Raw genomic sequence first — 15758 nt, 5'->3', positions numbered from 1 at the left:
ATAAAAACAAATTCCAGATAAACTAAAGATTTACACCCAAGAAAAGGAAAAAATAGTAGCAGGAAGTAGAATATAGATTTCATCATATCTCTATCAATTTCCTTACTCATTCCGGGCATAAGTTTCCCTTATTGCTAAATAAAAACTTTAAAGAAATGATCTATTCAGTCATGTCCAGTCCTCAAAAATCTATTTATTCCAGAAAAAGACAAACAGAAATCCCTCTTCTATAGTCAAATTTAATTGAACATGCCATTTGACTTTGGCAAAAATTTTAGAATCAAAGATAGGCAGAAACTAGAGGAATAGGTCATGAGGTTATAATTTATTCATCTAGATATTTTGTTTCTTCTCCCTACTGTTTGGTTTGATCTTTGGTCATTTCAATAGCTCCTATATTCAAATCTACCTCTGATTCTATAAGTTTTAAAGCTAGATTAGTAAAAAACATTTGTAATTTATAAAAAGTCGTTACCTTGGATTTGGTATTTCTCCAAGAATCTCATCTAATTTGTCAATGAAGTTAATAAAATTAGACAATCCTTTTACATGTGCCCTTAAAGGATCAGATGGTGATGGTGCATATCCTTTCCCTCCAAGCTCTAGTGTCCTAATAAATGATGTAGCCACCTATGAATTAAAACAAATGATTTAGTTATGTTTAATGATTTAGTAAGTTAAAAATAAAACTTTATGAAGCTGGGTGCATTTATATTATTTCTGGGTATAGAGGTAAAGTAAGCACTTTTTACAATTCATGCCACTTTGATTCAGAAGCAAATAATTAAAGAAACAGATGCCATGCAAAATTCATGCCAGCAGGGGTGATGGCAATGCAAGTGGAGACTGGGGAGCCAAGTTAGAAAACTAAGAGAGTAAGAATATATTCATAAGAGAATATCACTGACTATAAAATATTAGTGTAGAAATATATTCTTGTATAGATTAAACTGGAGTTTTTATATGGATCAAAGGGTTTTTAAGTATCAACTGTGTTGATTTATTCAAGGGTGGGCAATTAATTCAACTCTTCCAAGCCTTATCTTACTTTAAACACTTAGACTAAATAATCACTACGTCCTATCTAGCTTTCACATTTTAGGATTATTTCATCATGTGTAGTTCAAGAGGCCTTACCTCTACAATGATAAAATTATGTATATGATGGCTATACTTAAGAGCATCTCCATCAAAGATGAAATGTTCTAAAGCTGTATTTTCCAAAGTGTATCCTAAGACAAATTCTATGAAATTTCAGTAATTTGGAAGAAAGTTCCAAGGTTAAATAACTTAGACAACAACAGATTAAATAACATGGTTAATTTAAGCATATTTCTTAATGGTAGGACCTCTCAGAGCTTTTGATATATAAACATCCAATAAAGGTATATACTATTTCCAAACTTTTTGCCCTTGGACACATTTATTCAAGGAGCATTTAACAGGGACTTCTTCCTTTGGACGTATTTACTCAAGGAGAATTTAACAGGGCTACCACTCTATAGAACACACGTAGGAAAACACTGTTTTAGAGATATTCTCCCTTGTCAAATTTGAAGAATATGGTAATAATACCACAGATTTTCAAATACCAAGGAAGAACATATATTCACAGTTTAAAACCTGTTTTATCATAAGAAGTCTATATTACGGTACAGGTATCCACTGTTCATAACAGCCTTTTAAAACATCTTGAAAATGTAATATGTCCATACCAAAAAGATAGACATCTTTTTCTCTTGAGCAGCATGTTTCAAATCAGTGAAGGCTTCTCGTCCAAGTCCTCTATCAGGAATATTAAGAATATGAGCCAGAGCCAGGTCATTCTTTGAATTCACTAGCAGGCTTAAATATGAGTAGATAACTTTCCTTGCTAGTAACTGCACCTGTACAATAAAATATTATTTTCTTTATTGAGGTTGTTCTAAATCAATAATCTTTTCTTATATGCAGTAAAAATACTTATGACCATTCAATAACAATCTCACTCAACTCTTTGGGAAAAAAAGAGAACTACCATAAAACAAAAGTTTGAATTGGACAATTAACATATTCTTGATCATGAAACCAACTTGCCACCAGTGAGCATCTATGAACAAATAACAACTATCATAATTGTTGAAAATGTCTCTTAAAAAAATGATATAAAAAGATAAAGTCCGAAGTCTGCATTTCTGATAAGGCTGGATCTCTTTCCCCTGCACACATTTGTCACTAAATAACAAGGAGTAATGATGCCCCCCGAAGCTTAGGGAATGAGCCAACTGGCACTATTTGGTCCTTTACCCATACAGGACTAGATATAGGCTGAAGTTAAAAGGTTAAATTTTGGAGGAAATTATTAGATATTGGTTTTGACAATACCAAGTAACCAAATAAGTATTACAATGAAGAGATAGAAGCAAATGTAAAAAAAATAACAAGTAGTTGATGTTGACATTAACTGGCCTAAAACAGAGCTATGACTGTTTAAGCACAAGATAAATAATATCTGCTATAATTTCATATGGATATTGGTTCTTTCATATATACTGTATTTGTCTTTTATAGTCAAACAACAAACCAGGGTATTCAATGATCTTATTCTTAAAATTAGCTATTTATAGCTATTTAAGGCCTTGCAACTTCTATCTAGTATGGGGGAAGTGATAGTGTGAACTCCCACAAATAAGTATAACTTACTAGGTAAATTTTTAAAAACATAAATACATAAAGACACCGGAGGGACACCTGGGTGGCTCAGTCGGTTAAGTGTCCAACTTTGGCTCAGGTCATGATCTCATGGTTTGTGAGTTCAAGCCCTGCGTCAGACTCTGTGCGGACAGCTCACAGCCTGCAGCCAGCTTCAGATTCTGTCTCCCCCTCTCTCTCGCTCTCTCTCTCTCTCTCTGCCCTCTCTCTCTCTCTCTCTGCCCTCCCTCGCTCTTGCTCTGTCTCTCTCAAGAATAAACATTAAAAAAATTTTTTTAATAAAAATAAATAAATAAAAGACCCTAGAAAGGATCCAAAAAGCAGACACAAGCTGGAGGAGAACTTGATTTTAAAAGAACTGCAACAAGAAGGGTAAGAATAGCAAGCCTGTGGTTGTTCAAGGCCCTCAACTTCCTGTAGTACTGAAGTGAGTGATCATGTGAACCTCACAGATAACAAACATAAAATGGGAAGAAATTTTAAATACTATTTAAAGACACTGAGAAGTGTCCAGAGGGTAGACAGAAGCTGGAAGAATATTTAATTTTAATGGAACTGCAATAAGAAGGGTATGAATTAAGTTCGTGGATTACTGGCCCAAAAATCATGACTATGGTGGCTGCAGAAGGTAGAAGTGACTATAAAGGTGTCCTTAGAATCCAGGGCTGGGAAAGCAGCTAGAAATTTAAAGGGGAAAATCTTGGAAAAATTGAGAGCATAGTCAAAATCCCTAGCTGACTGGGAAACCACACAAGCATGGGGGAGACTCCAGGAGGCCCATCAAAAATGCAAGTCAAAATGAGAAAGAAACATATTCAAAAAATATATTCAAGAAAGACTGAGCTATGAGGAACTAGAGCTATGCGTTGGAAGGTTTGCTAAACTGAGTGCATTCCTCAACTGTGTATAGCTTAAGTGGCAGAAAGTTGAAGGTGTACAGGCTTGAAGTGTTAAATGTACACAGCCAAAGCTTATCAGAACTGGAAAATTCAGGAAAAACCCTAGGAAAAGGAATCTATGGAGAGAATAAGCTCCATACTTCACCCAAACTGTGCCTGACTGCCAAATTTGGCAGGCAGAAGAAAGATCTACAAAAGCCAACCCAAAAAAACAGCAAAGGGAAGCCATAATAATAGATATCCAAAAAGGTGCATACTGAGGAAACAAAATATGAAGTTGAAATCCAGGCAAGTAAATTGCCTACTAGAACAAAAACTCAACTGTCCTCAGAAGAACATGATATAACCCAGCGTCACTATAGAATATTATCTGTAATGTCCAGTTTTCATTCACAAATTACTAGACAGTTTAAAAAAAAAGGGGGGGGGGGGGCGCCTGGGTGGCTCAGTTGGTTAAGCATCCGACTTCAGCTCAGATCATGATCTCACGGTTTTTGAGTTCAAGTGCCCCATTGGGCTCTGTGGTGACAGCTTAGAGCCTGCAGCCTGACTTCGAATTCTGTCTCCCTCTCTCTCTGCTCTTCCCCTGCTCGTGCTCTGTTTCTGTCTCTCAAAAATAAATAAATACATTTTAAAAAATTAATTAATTAAATTAAAAAATTTTAAAAAGAAAAAGAGAAAGTGTTACCTCTTCTTAGTATAAAAAGCAATCAATAGAAATTATCACCAAGTAGACCTAGATGTTAGATTTAGCAGACAAAACATCAAGGTGTTTGCTATAAATACATTCAAAGAATTCAAATGAAATATGTTCAATGAATTTAAAAAATGTTATCAATGAATTAACAGAGGAAATGACAACAGAAAAGTAGACACTATAAAAAAAGTAAATTCTAGAAATGAAAAGTACAATAACAAAAACAAAATTTGCCAAGTGGGCTCAATAACAACTTGGAGAAAGTGGAAGAAAGTATCAGTGAACTTACAAATATATAAATAGAAATTACCAAATCTGAAAAACAAAGGAAGAAAAAAAAAGAAAAAAGAACCAACGAACACTGTGGGATAATTTAATTAAATCAATATATAAATACTTAGAATCCCTACAGAAGAATGAAAGAAGCAGGAAAAAAAATACTTGAAATTATGGCCAAAAGCACGCCAAATTTGGTACAAAACATTAATTTATAGATGTAAGTGGCTACTCAAGTAGGAAAAACAAAAAATCACTCCCATATTATAATCAAACTTTGACAGCCAAAGATGAGAAAAAAATCTCAAAAGTAACCAGGGCAAAATGACACATTACGTACTAGGGAATGATGACAAGATTAATAGACCATCAAAAAATAAGCCAAAGACACTGGAACAACATATTAAATATGCTGAGAAATTATCTTAAATATTACTATACAATTACAATATAAGATAACATAGTATTTATGAATGAAACAGAACCACGTCCACAAATAGACCTAACATACATATGGCCATTTGATTTTTGACATAGGTGCAAAAGAAATCATAGAGAAAGGACAGCCTTTTCAATAACTGGTGTAGAAGCAATTGATCATTCATATGCAAAACAAATGAACCCCACCCAAACCTCACACCTTTTGTAAAAATTAACTCAAAGCAGATCACAGGTATAAATGTACAATATAAAACTGTAAAAGTTTTAGAAGAAAACATAAAAGAAAATCTTTGTAACTTGGATTAGGCAGTTATTAGACATGACACCAAAAGCATAATCTATAATAGAAAAAAACCGATAAATTGGATTTCATCAAAATTAAATTAGTTTTATGGAATTCTTATCACCCTCTCAACTGCTTCCACCCCATCTTCTTGCTCTGGAATCTTGTTTGTAACTAATTCTTAAATGTTGCTCCCACACTATTTACCTGAAATCTTCTCCTTGCCTATACCCTTAGAAAAATGGACTCCACGAATTCTAAACTCAATTCCCTCTCAAAACATGAAATTCATTAAACCCTTCAGAGACTGACAACATAGCTAAAGATCCCATAATTTATCATCTGTAACTAAGAAAATACTTTCTGAATTAAATCTTTTTGTTTTTAATGTTTATTTTTGAGAGAGACAGACAGACAGACACACAGACAGACAGCATGAGTGGGGGAGGGGCAGAGAGAGAGGGAGACAAAGAATCCGAAGCAGGCTCCAGGCTCTGAGCTGTCAGCACACAGCACAACACGGGACTTGAACTCACGAACCATGAAATCATGACCTGAGCCAAAGTCAGATCCCTAACTAACTGAGCCACCCAGATGCCCCAATACTTTCTGAATTAAAATTAAAATTTCTCCATATTCTGTTTAATCATATTTTAAATTAGGAAGCATAAAAGAAAGCTTTAAAAGGTACGAATAAAAATTACAAATCAATAAGAAGTGTCATAGACAATTACTAAGAGACTCTCTCAAGTTCATATACATATTAAAAACACTTTTAAAGGTAACATGCTTTTGGATTATTTAAATATCATATGAAAAACAATTTTTGAAACATGGTAGGCAGTCAGGGTCAATTTAAAAAAACTTTATTGAGGGTGCCTGACTGGTTCAGTCAGTTAAGCAACTGACTCTTCATTTCAGCTCAGGTCATGATCTCACCGTGGGTCAGCACAGAGCCTGCTTGGGATTCTCTCTCTCCCTCTCTTTCTGCCCCTCCCCTGCTCACTCTCTTTCTCTCAAATTAAATAAATAAACTTTAAAAAATACTTTAAAAAAACTTTATTGGACAGGAAAAAATTACCTTAAATATGGACTCAAAATTTAAGCAAAATTGATTTTTTAAATAAAGTTTGAATATTAACACTATGAAACTCTTTTCTTAAATATTAAAAATATTAGACAAATGTTACCTTTGCAGAGAGGCTCCCTGATTTCCCATATAAACAGCAATTCATGTACTCCCTTTCTTACCACCCTGTAATATTTCTGCATATCAGCCAATTATAATTCCCTGATAGACCTTAACGTTTTCTGACATTGTGTGTTTTCTTAATCTTTCTACTACTTCATGAGTTCCAGGACAGCAAATGATATATCCTTAGGGCCTTAAAGAATGACTGGCATTATAGCAGGTAATCAGTCCATTTTATTAATAGGTTCTCAGTTTTTGTTCAATGATAAATGGAAAAAAAAACTTAATACATGTATGTGGCCCTTTTAGATATTACAAAATGAAAACTACTGATAAAATCTTACTTGAGATCGAATAAGCACTCATGTATTTTTATTACATTGCCTTAAAAAGAAAATCACTCTAAGGTACAACTCTAAGATAAAATCATCTTTCAGATCCATCCTAAAATTTTATAACATAAGGCACAACATGGTTTTCTGCTTATATTTCAAGTGTCCTTTTATTTTTATTTTCAGTGTAAATCATAATACTTCATGTGAATCTATAATACAAGTTTCCATTTTAATTTCACAGTGGAATAGTCTGTCTAAAACATATGAATCTCCTCTATCTTATCTCTTCACATTTCAAAAGACTAACACATTTGTCAAAAATTAAAGCAGAGAAAAAGTGACATTCACACTGTAATCAGAAACTGTTTTACTCTTTCTAGATTTAATTTCATTCAATCCCTGTCTCACTGTGCCTCTACTGTTCAAAAATAATGAGGATATAACAATATGTATAGATTTGATCCTTATTGGGTACAAACCACATCTACAACTTGCTCTTTAAGGCTAGCAAATTCTGCCCTGCTGATCTGTGATGCTAGGCAAACATCAGGGAAAAACATTTTGGAGTCCTCACAGTTAGAGTGTTTCTTTTAACTCATGGCTACAATTGGAAATCTATCCCTATCATTATGGTCATATAACATGGCAGTTATGGTTTCCCTGCTCTTGTATTTGCAAGTGTGTTTTAAAGAGGCTCTCTGGAAAAGCATTCCACATAAATACAGTTATGATGTCCAGAAGCAAGGGCCTAAATTGAAAAAATCCACAAGACTGAAGCTTTTACCAAGATACCAAAAATAAAGATAATGTTCTGTTTATTTGTTTAATAAACCGATTCAATCCATACCACAAAGTATTTGCAATGTTTGTTTAGAAGTTGAACAATCTTACTTAAGCTTTCTGGCAAGTCCAAGCTTCTTTTCCTATCCCTTAATTATTACTGAAATGCAGATATTCAACCTCAATTTGGAAGTTACTTTTGCTAGATTGAGATTAACAATTTATACAGGTATTTTTTACTTTCTTTGCCAATACATAAATTCTTACATATAACAACAACAACAAAAAGTTGAACTAGAACTAATATACTGGTAGAATTTTTTATTTAACTGAGGGTTTTCTTTTTGGGCCTTTATTCCATTTTTCCCTTCCTTGCTTCAGAATTTCTAGTGCAGTTTAGTACCTTAGGAAAAATGAAATAAAATAAAATAAGGAAACAAAAATATTTTTTCTTAAATTCATGCCATTCATCTACTTAATGACTCTGGCGTGGCATTAGTTAAGGTACATTTTGTGATCAAAATATATCTTTGCAAGACTTCAGCCCAAAAAAGTCACATTAGAATTTTAATAGAAATATATTGCCTTCCAAAAATACTTTGCAAAAAGAAAAATTAGAAGTCTGCAAGTAAAATGCAAAATGGCTAAGAGGATGGCTGTGACTTTAATAGTCCTCATAAAATCTAATCTATCAGCTAACTACTAGATAGAATACTCTCGGAAAACAATCCAAGGAGGCAAAAGATAAAAGTAGAGGATTAACCCAATGAAACAATCGTTGTATTTTTAAATTTTTTTTAATGTTTATTTATTTTTGAGAGAGAGAGAGACAGAGTGCAAGTAAGGAAGGGGCAGAGAGAGAGGGAGACACAGAATCTGAAGCAGGCTCCAGGCTCTGAGCTATCAGCACAGAGCCTGAGGCAGGGCTTGAACTCATGGACTGCGAGATCATGACATGAACCGAAGTCGGATGCTCAACTGACTGAGCCACCCAGGCGCCACTATCATGGTATTTTTAAATGAGAAAACTATATGCTTGCAGTGAAGACTCATCAGTTTCTATATACTATGATCTTTTTTCATGAATATCCCTTTAAGATATAACATTTTATATATGTAAGCCAAAATTATAAACACGTAGGTGTTTTACACAAACTAGTTCATTTCTATTCATTAAAAGGCACAACAATTACTGTTTTTTCCCTGTAGAGCCTGTAACATAAATTAAAGAGATCTGTAAGTGATCTAGTCTCTTGATGTATATGAATGTACTCTTTAAGAACCAATGAGAAAAGACCAGGTATTTGGTAAACATTTTATCAATATTTGGGACAGGAGGGAAAAACAATGTAAGTGAAAAATTAATTTCAAGCAAGAGAAAATAGTTACGAATCACTAAATAAAATCATGTCTGGGAAGAAAACATTCAAAGATGGGCTTGGAATATTTTCTTGTACCAGAAAAAAAAAAAGTAAGTGCTCAGAAGTCTAATAGGGCATGTAAACAAAAAAAAAAAAGACACAGAAGCCAGCATGAAGGGAATCTACCATTTTAGAATCAAGGATTAATGACTGTAATTGATTTTAAAACTCTGAATAAATAAAAAGTCATGAGTACATAGGTAATAAATACATAAAAAAGGAGAAAGATAAATAGAAAAAATCAAATTTGCATCTTAAATAACTATTATCCCAACTCCTAAGCTGGTAATGAAATAGAAAGAATTAAGTAGTGACCCTGCCTTTTTTAGGGAACTATATACTTCATCTCAATTGATAAGATAAGTTCTTCTTTACTGAAAAATGGCAGCTAATCAATGTAAAGACATGACAGGGTTGGAGATTTGCCGTTCTGCAAACACTAAAGAAATAACAGAGTCAGACAAGGATCATCAATGCATGTGCAAAAGATTGTTGGGAAACAGGTTATTTACATAGTGTTACCCCATAGATCTCTGCTGATAGCAAAGGAAAAACTACATCTTTTTTCTAGACAGATCTGGCAATTTGGGACAACTTGAAACTGTGTCTCCTGATGTGATACTTACCATCAGTTAAGAAGCATGTACTATGAAATGTTAAACCTCAATCTAAGCAAGCTTTTAGCTGAAACCTCCAGTTTACTGGCAATAGAAGAACAAGATAAGTAATACCAGGAGAAATTTATCAGATAAACAAAAAAACAAAAACAAAAACAAAACAAAACATAAAAACGGAGGGGAATTCTAGATTAAAAGAGCTATAAAACCATTTGGGGGACAAATGGAGAAATCGGAATTGGGAAGACAGTAAGTGATAATAGGGAATACTTAAGTTTTCTTACAGATGATAATGATATTATAGTTATGCCTTTATTTTCAGGAAATAATATGCTAAAGAATTTTAGGTATTAAGGGTCATGATGCCAGAAACAACTTTCAAATAAGCCAGAAAAAATATTAAATGCAAATATAAAGAAACTTAGTAAATCTAGGAAGTAGGTATACAGGTATTTACTTGAGGGCAGTGATAAACATATTTCTTTTTTTTTTTTTTAATGTTTTATTTATTTATTTTTTTTGACAGGGCGGTCAGAAAGAGAGGGAGACAGAGGATCTGAAGCAATCTCTGCACTGACAACAGAGAGCCTGATGCAGGGCTTGAACTTACCACAAGATCATGACCTAAGTCGAAGTTGGACACTCAATTGACTGAGTCACCCAGGTGCCCCAGTCAATATATTTCTTAAAGGCTATCTGTATAGCATGGGACTTATGGGAGAATCTGCTTTAGCAATGTTTCCTAAAAAACGGAGAAGGTGATTCATCAAATATATTAACTTGAAGAAGATGGATTTAGATATGTTGAATGTAATTTTACTGCTTTTTCCAATACTTCTAAATTTTTATCTTGTCAATGGTGATTTTATTTACCATAGGTACTTTCATAAACGTAACTCCCATGGTTAGTAAGGGGATACTATATTCAGTTAGGTACCTAGCATAGTATTTAGCTAAAGGTAAATTATATTAGACCAAACATGTGGTTTCTTCACTGTGGTTTGTTTGTACAACAAACTCTATTATCACGATTTGTGATGCATCAGTTATTCTGCAAAAGGGACAGAACAGATTTTTCCATTGTACATCCTCCCAAGAATCACTCATTTAAAACCATAATTGTGAAATTTACCAAATACAAAGATTCAAAGAACTCTGGCAACCTAGATCCTCCAACTACTTTTCAGATACTTAGAATGATAACCTATTTTTGCACAGTGCCTGTGATCCTGGCCGGAAACCAGGAAGAAACTGACTGCTATGCTCTTGCCAGTCTCTAACGTATTACTCTTTGCAAATACAGCTTTATTTAAGCAAATTAAAGAACATTTTTGATTAAAAAAATAACATACAATCACATTCATAGTGATTTGAAGAGGATCATATCCTGCTTTTTAATTTACTCACAATTTATCAGTACCTTTTCATTATCCTGGTTGTGTTTACTCATTGGTGATGTCGGTACATAAAGATCAGTTTCATCAGCTACTGCATACTGTCTCCCAAGCAGAAAATCCCGTAGTTGACTCTGTAGAAACACAGGAGGTTGCTAATAATAAACTGCTTTTCCAACTATAAAAAATACTTCACATTGAGCTCTACATAGTGTCACTAATATCCCAGCATACAGTATTATTACCTGATCTTTGTTGGCAGTAAGTATACATGGAATTAAACTCTCTAACACAATGCTTGTTTCCAATGGCTGTACTCATAGAGTTCACAAGTTTAGAGTTAAAAGATAACCTTGGAAATTTAATCTGAGCCTTTAATTTTTATAGAAGAAAATTAAAGACAAAATGCTTACCTAAGGCACACAATAAATGCTTCATTTTGGGATTATACAAAAGTAAACCTAGTGTCCTAACAGCATATTTCAAAGTAAGAATTTCAATGAAAAAAAATATGGTTATTTGCTTTCACTGTGCCATGGTACTCAACATCTCCCTATTATTTGTTCTAAGCGATCCAAGATTATGTAGGTATTCACACACCTCATTCCTGATGAGTAAACTTGGAGGGAAGGTATAAACTGAATTAACAAAGCCTTAAAGAGATTGTAAACCACTTTCCTCTCAGCCATTGCAAAATTATAACTAAAATAACTCCCCAATACATACTTCTTAAAAGGCAAAGTGGGATTTTGTTGTTCATAACTTGAATTTCAAAATTCAAGCTCACTAAAGAAAAAAAATTATTTATTTATTTATTTTTTAAGTTTTGACTTTTACTCCTTTGCTACAAAGGGCAACTTAGATACCTATTTTCTTTCTTTTTCTTTTCTTTTTTTTTTTTTTTTTTTTGAGACAGAACACCAGCTGGGGAGTGGCAGAGAGAGAGGGAGACACAGAATCTGAAGCAGGCTACAGGCTCCAAGCCATCAGCACAGAGCCCGACATGGGGCTCCAACTCAGACTGGGAGAAAATGACCTGAGCTGACGTTGGACACTCAACCGACTGAGCCACCCAGGTAGCCCTGGATACCCATTTTCTAAATATTAGCTAGCCAGAAACTTTTAATGACCAGTGACAACATACAGTGCAACTTTTCAATATTTAAAAAATTAATCTTATGAAATAATTCAGGTTCATTGTCTTTAAACAGAAAAATTGTTTTGGGAGAATTTGACGATTACTTTTTTTTTTTCATTTTTATTGTAATTCCAGTACGGTTAACATACAGTGTTATATTAGTTTCAGGTGTACAATATAGTGATTCAACACTTCCATTCATCACCCGATGTGCATCTCGCCTGCACTCCTTATTCTCTATCACTTATTTCACCCATCTCCCACCCACCTCCCCTCTAGTAAGCATCAGTTTGTCTCCCACAGTTAAGTTTGTTTCTTGGTTTGTCTTTTTAAAAAGAATTTACTATTTAAAAAATCTTGAATAGAGGTAGTCCTCACACTTGTGGTTCTTATGTTTTCAGGAGAGATGTTAAAAGCAAAGGTTTATTCTTCCATAAATACAATGTTATTTTCTTGAATCGGATAATATTACCCTCTGGTTTAAACTATGTTCATGTTGGGGTGCCTAGGTGGCTCAGTCGGTTGTGTCTGACTCTTGATTTCAGCACAAGTCATGATCTCACAGGTTCATGAGTTCAAGCCCCACATTGGGCTCCTCGCACTGACAGTGCAGAGCCTGCTTGGAATTCTCTGTCTCTGTCTCTCTGTCTCACTGTCTCTCTCTCTCTGGCCTTCTGCACATGGTCTCTCTCTCAAAAGAAATGAACTTTAAAAAATAAAGCCATATTCATGTTTAATGACATGTAAAGTACAATATTCTAGATCAGTTCAGTGAGGAGGGTCCATGGACTCCTGAGGTCCTTAAGACCCACTCAGGAGACCCAGGAAGTTCACCCTTTTTCAACTATGTATCAATGTGAATCTGAATTTTCTTGATATACTTCAATCAAAACAACATACCAGACAGAAGTAGACATGAGAAACAGCTATTTTCTATCATACATGACATTAAGGATATTTACTAAAAATGTAAAAAGTAATAAATACAAAATATGTAAAACATTCTCACAATGTTTTATTCCTAAAAAATTTATTCATAACACTATTCACATAAACAGGTAATAGGTTTATTATCAATATCTTAATTACTGATACTTTGAACATATCTCAATTTTAATCTTTGATAAATATTAACAGATAAAACTCATATAAACAAAATCTCCTTGTAGTCTTAATTATTTTTTAATTTTATTATTATTTTTTTAATGTTTATTCATTTTTGAGAGACAGACAGGCAGAGGACGAGCAGGGAACGGGCAGAGAGAGAGGAAGACCCAGAATCTGAAGCAGACTCCAGGCTCTGAGCCATCAGCACAGAGATCAAACCAACTGAGCCACCCAGGCACCCCCTAATTAATTTTTAAGCGTGCAAAAGGGTTCCCAAACTTGAAACTTTGACAAGGACTCTAGATAATATGGCATAAAGCTTTCTGAAGTAAGCAGAAAAATCACAATGTATTTTCTGTGATACACTATTAATTTTATTGATTTATACCTTTACTTTGTAGGTAAGTTGTTATTCATTCTACTTTTATCCTCTTATTAACCATATTTTTCCATTCCATTAATGATTACCTTCACTTTCTGGTACTCAAATCAGACCCGTTTCTCTACTGTCATTTAAAAGTGGTAATGCCTGCTTATTCCCAACAAACTACAACATTTAGCCATTTTAATTCTAAACTAATATCAGAATCTCCCTTAGTGTCAGCCTTCCATTTCAGCACACATATCCCCAGTCCATCCTTATCATACACACGCCAAGTTTTGTTGCTCACTACCATCTTCCTCTAGATACGTATCTGCTCCCATTCATCTGTTTAATTATTACGGTCTTTGAAAAGGCAAAATCTTCACTTGAAGTATGAAGACAATATTCTTTAAATTTTTCCATAGCCTCACAAGTCCTTCCTTTATCTTAGCTAGTAAGGGATACCTTGTTGAGGATCAAGACATGTTATTTAATTTTTGTTCTTTTGAAATAACTTGTTCTCTCCACTAGGAAACTTATAATATTTATCTTTACCCTTAAAGAGTCCAGGAATTTTACCAGGACATGTGTAAGTATGTGTCTTTTCTCTTGAATACAGGCTGGAACCTCATAAACACCCTTAACTAGCAGAATCAAAGAAATATTTATTATAATAGATGTAGTTTCAAGAAATATTTTACTTAATCATGGCCTCTTCTGCATCTGTTCTTTTATCTCCTTCTGGAACTCCTATCATTTGTATGTTAAATCCTCTCCATCTAACCTCCAAGTTTCTTAACTTTTCCTTCACGATTTCTTGAACTTCAGATTTTTCTCTCTGCACTTTAAATATTTATTTCAGGACAATAATTTGTGTCTGAGTTCATCTGTTGCATTGGGAAAACTTTCTTCTTTTTTTTTCATCTACAAAGTCTCACGTTTAGGTTTATCCTTGAATTTCCTTGAGTACTTACTATTTTTATGGATTCAAGTTGTCACTCTCCACTAGCAGTTCTATTCTGTTGAGCATGTGTGTTCTCAGATAACTCATCTTTCTGTAACTGCTAGGACTCCTTAGGTGGCTATTGCTTTTCTCATTGGCTTTTTGGGGCTCAGCCTTGAATGCTGAGGTACTTCAAGTGTTGATAATTTTACAAGTAACGGAAGTTGAAATAGTCTCTACTCTTCATGAAGCAGCAGTGGAGAAATAAACAGGATGCCAGTCACCTGCTGAGGCCAAGGGAGAGTCTTCTTGTGGTCTCTCAAGGATCACCAACAGTACACCCATCCATTCAGCTACGTTTTGGCTTCCTCAGAGACAGAGAATCCTGGCACACTCACAGAGAGCGTTTGTTAACCTTCCCCAGAAGGTCCCCAGATTTCTGAGGGCTGCTAAGCTCTTCTCAAGAGCTACCATTTCTTCTCTTCAGCCCAGGGCTCTGATTTCCCCCAGATAATTGCTTAATTCATGAGAAAGCAAACTCTGTACCAACTGTCTCTTCTTAAACTCTAGTTAGAATCCAAGGCCTTGTATGCTCCAGATATCCACAGGTCCTGCATCCATGTTCCCCAGGAGAGGAATTATAATGTACGAAATACAGAGGAAAGGGGCATTGTTCAAGTTATAAGGTTCCCAGAACTTCCCTGTCTTACCTTTATCTAAGTTCCTCATAATTACTGCCTTCTTTAGGTTACAATAAACAAAAAACAAAGAAGACACATAAGCATATGTATCTTTAAAGGCACTTTTAGCATAAATTAGGGTTATATTTAGTGCATTTTTGAGGAACCAATCTAGGGATATGTTTGCCTGCTCACTTTTTCCTCTTTGGAAATTTTCCTAAACAAGTATCAGAGATCAAATCTTTCATTTTAAATGCAGAAAATTTTCAACTTCACATACTATCACCTTGGCAGCTTGCACTCCACTCCTGATGTCCTGCAGAAGAACATGTTGATATCTGGAGACACAGAACTCCCTCCAATGTAGACTTATATATCTCAAACTACAGGTGATTCACTTAAATGAAGAGGCTTATTAGAAGATTTAAACAGGGGCAAAGGATAAGATGAAAACAATGTGCCCAAAAACCTCAGGCAGATTATATTCTCATTGGCTTATC

The 15758-nt window shown here is 34.3% G+C and overlaps 1 protein-coding gene across 11 annotated transcripts in view; it reads right to left on the bottom strand.

Moving 5' to 3' along the window:
- Positions 1 to 15758, bottom strand: part of PARPBP (PARP1 binding protein) — a 149008-nt gene that overhangs the window by 113459 nt on the left and 19791 nt on the right. For 7 of the 11 annotated variants that reach the window (XR_009617016.3, XR_009617017.3, XR_009617018.3 and 4 more), the window contains exons 4-6: positions 11053 to 11160; positions 1716 to 1886; positions 476 to 630 (exon numbers count right to left, since the gene is read on the bottom strand). Coding sequence is in view for 6 of the 11 variants with exons in the window: in XM_060656591.3 (XP_060512574.2) it covers positions 476 to 630; positions 1716 to 1886; positions 11053 to 11160 (434 nt within the window). In the remaining 5 variants the exon portion in view is untranslated. Of the gene's footprint in view, positions 1 to 475; positions 631 to 1715; positions 1887 to 10230; positions 10375 to 11039; positions 11161 to 15758 lie in introns of those variants that run through there. The other 4 variants (XR_009617020.2, XM_060656594.3, XM_078449546.1 and 1 more) reach the window with 3 other exon arrangements.

This window comes from Panthera onca, chromosome B4, assembly GCF_046562875.1.
Source record: "Panthera onca isolate mPanOnc1 chromosome B4, mPanOnc1 haplotype 2, whole genome shotgun sequence".
Taxonomy (NCBI): Eukaryota; Metazoa; Chordata; class Mammalia; order Carnivora; family Felidae; genus Panthera; species Panthera onca.
The sequence above is the reverse complement of the archived record's forward strand: the minus strand, read 5'-3'. Positions and strand labels throughout refer to the sequence as shown.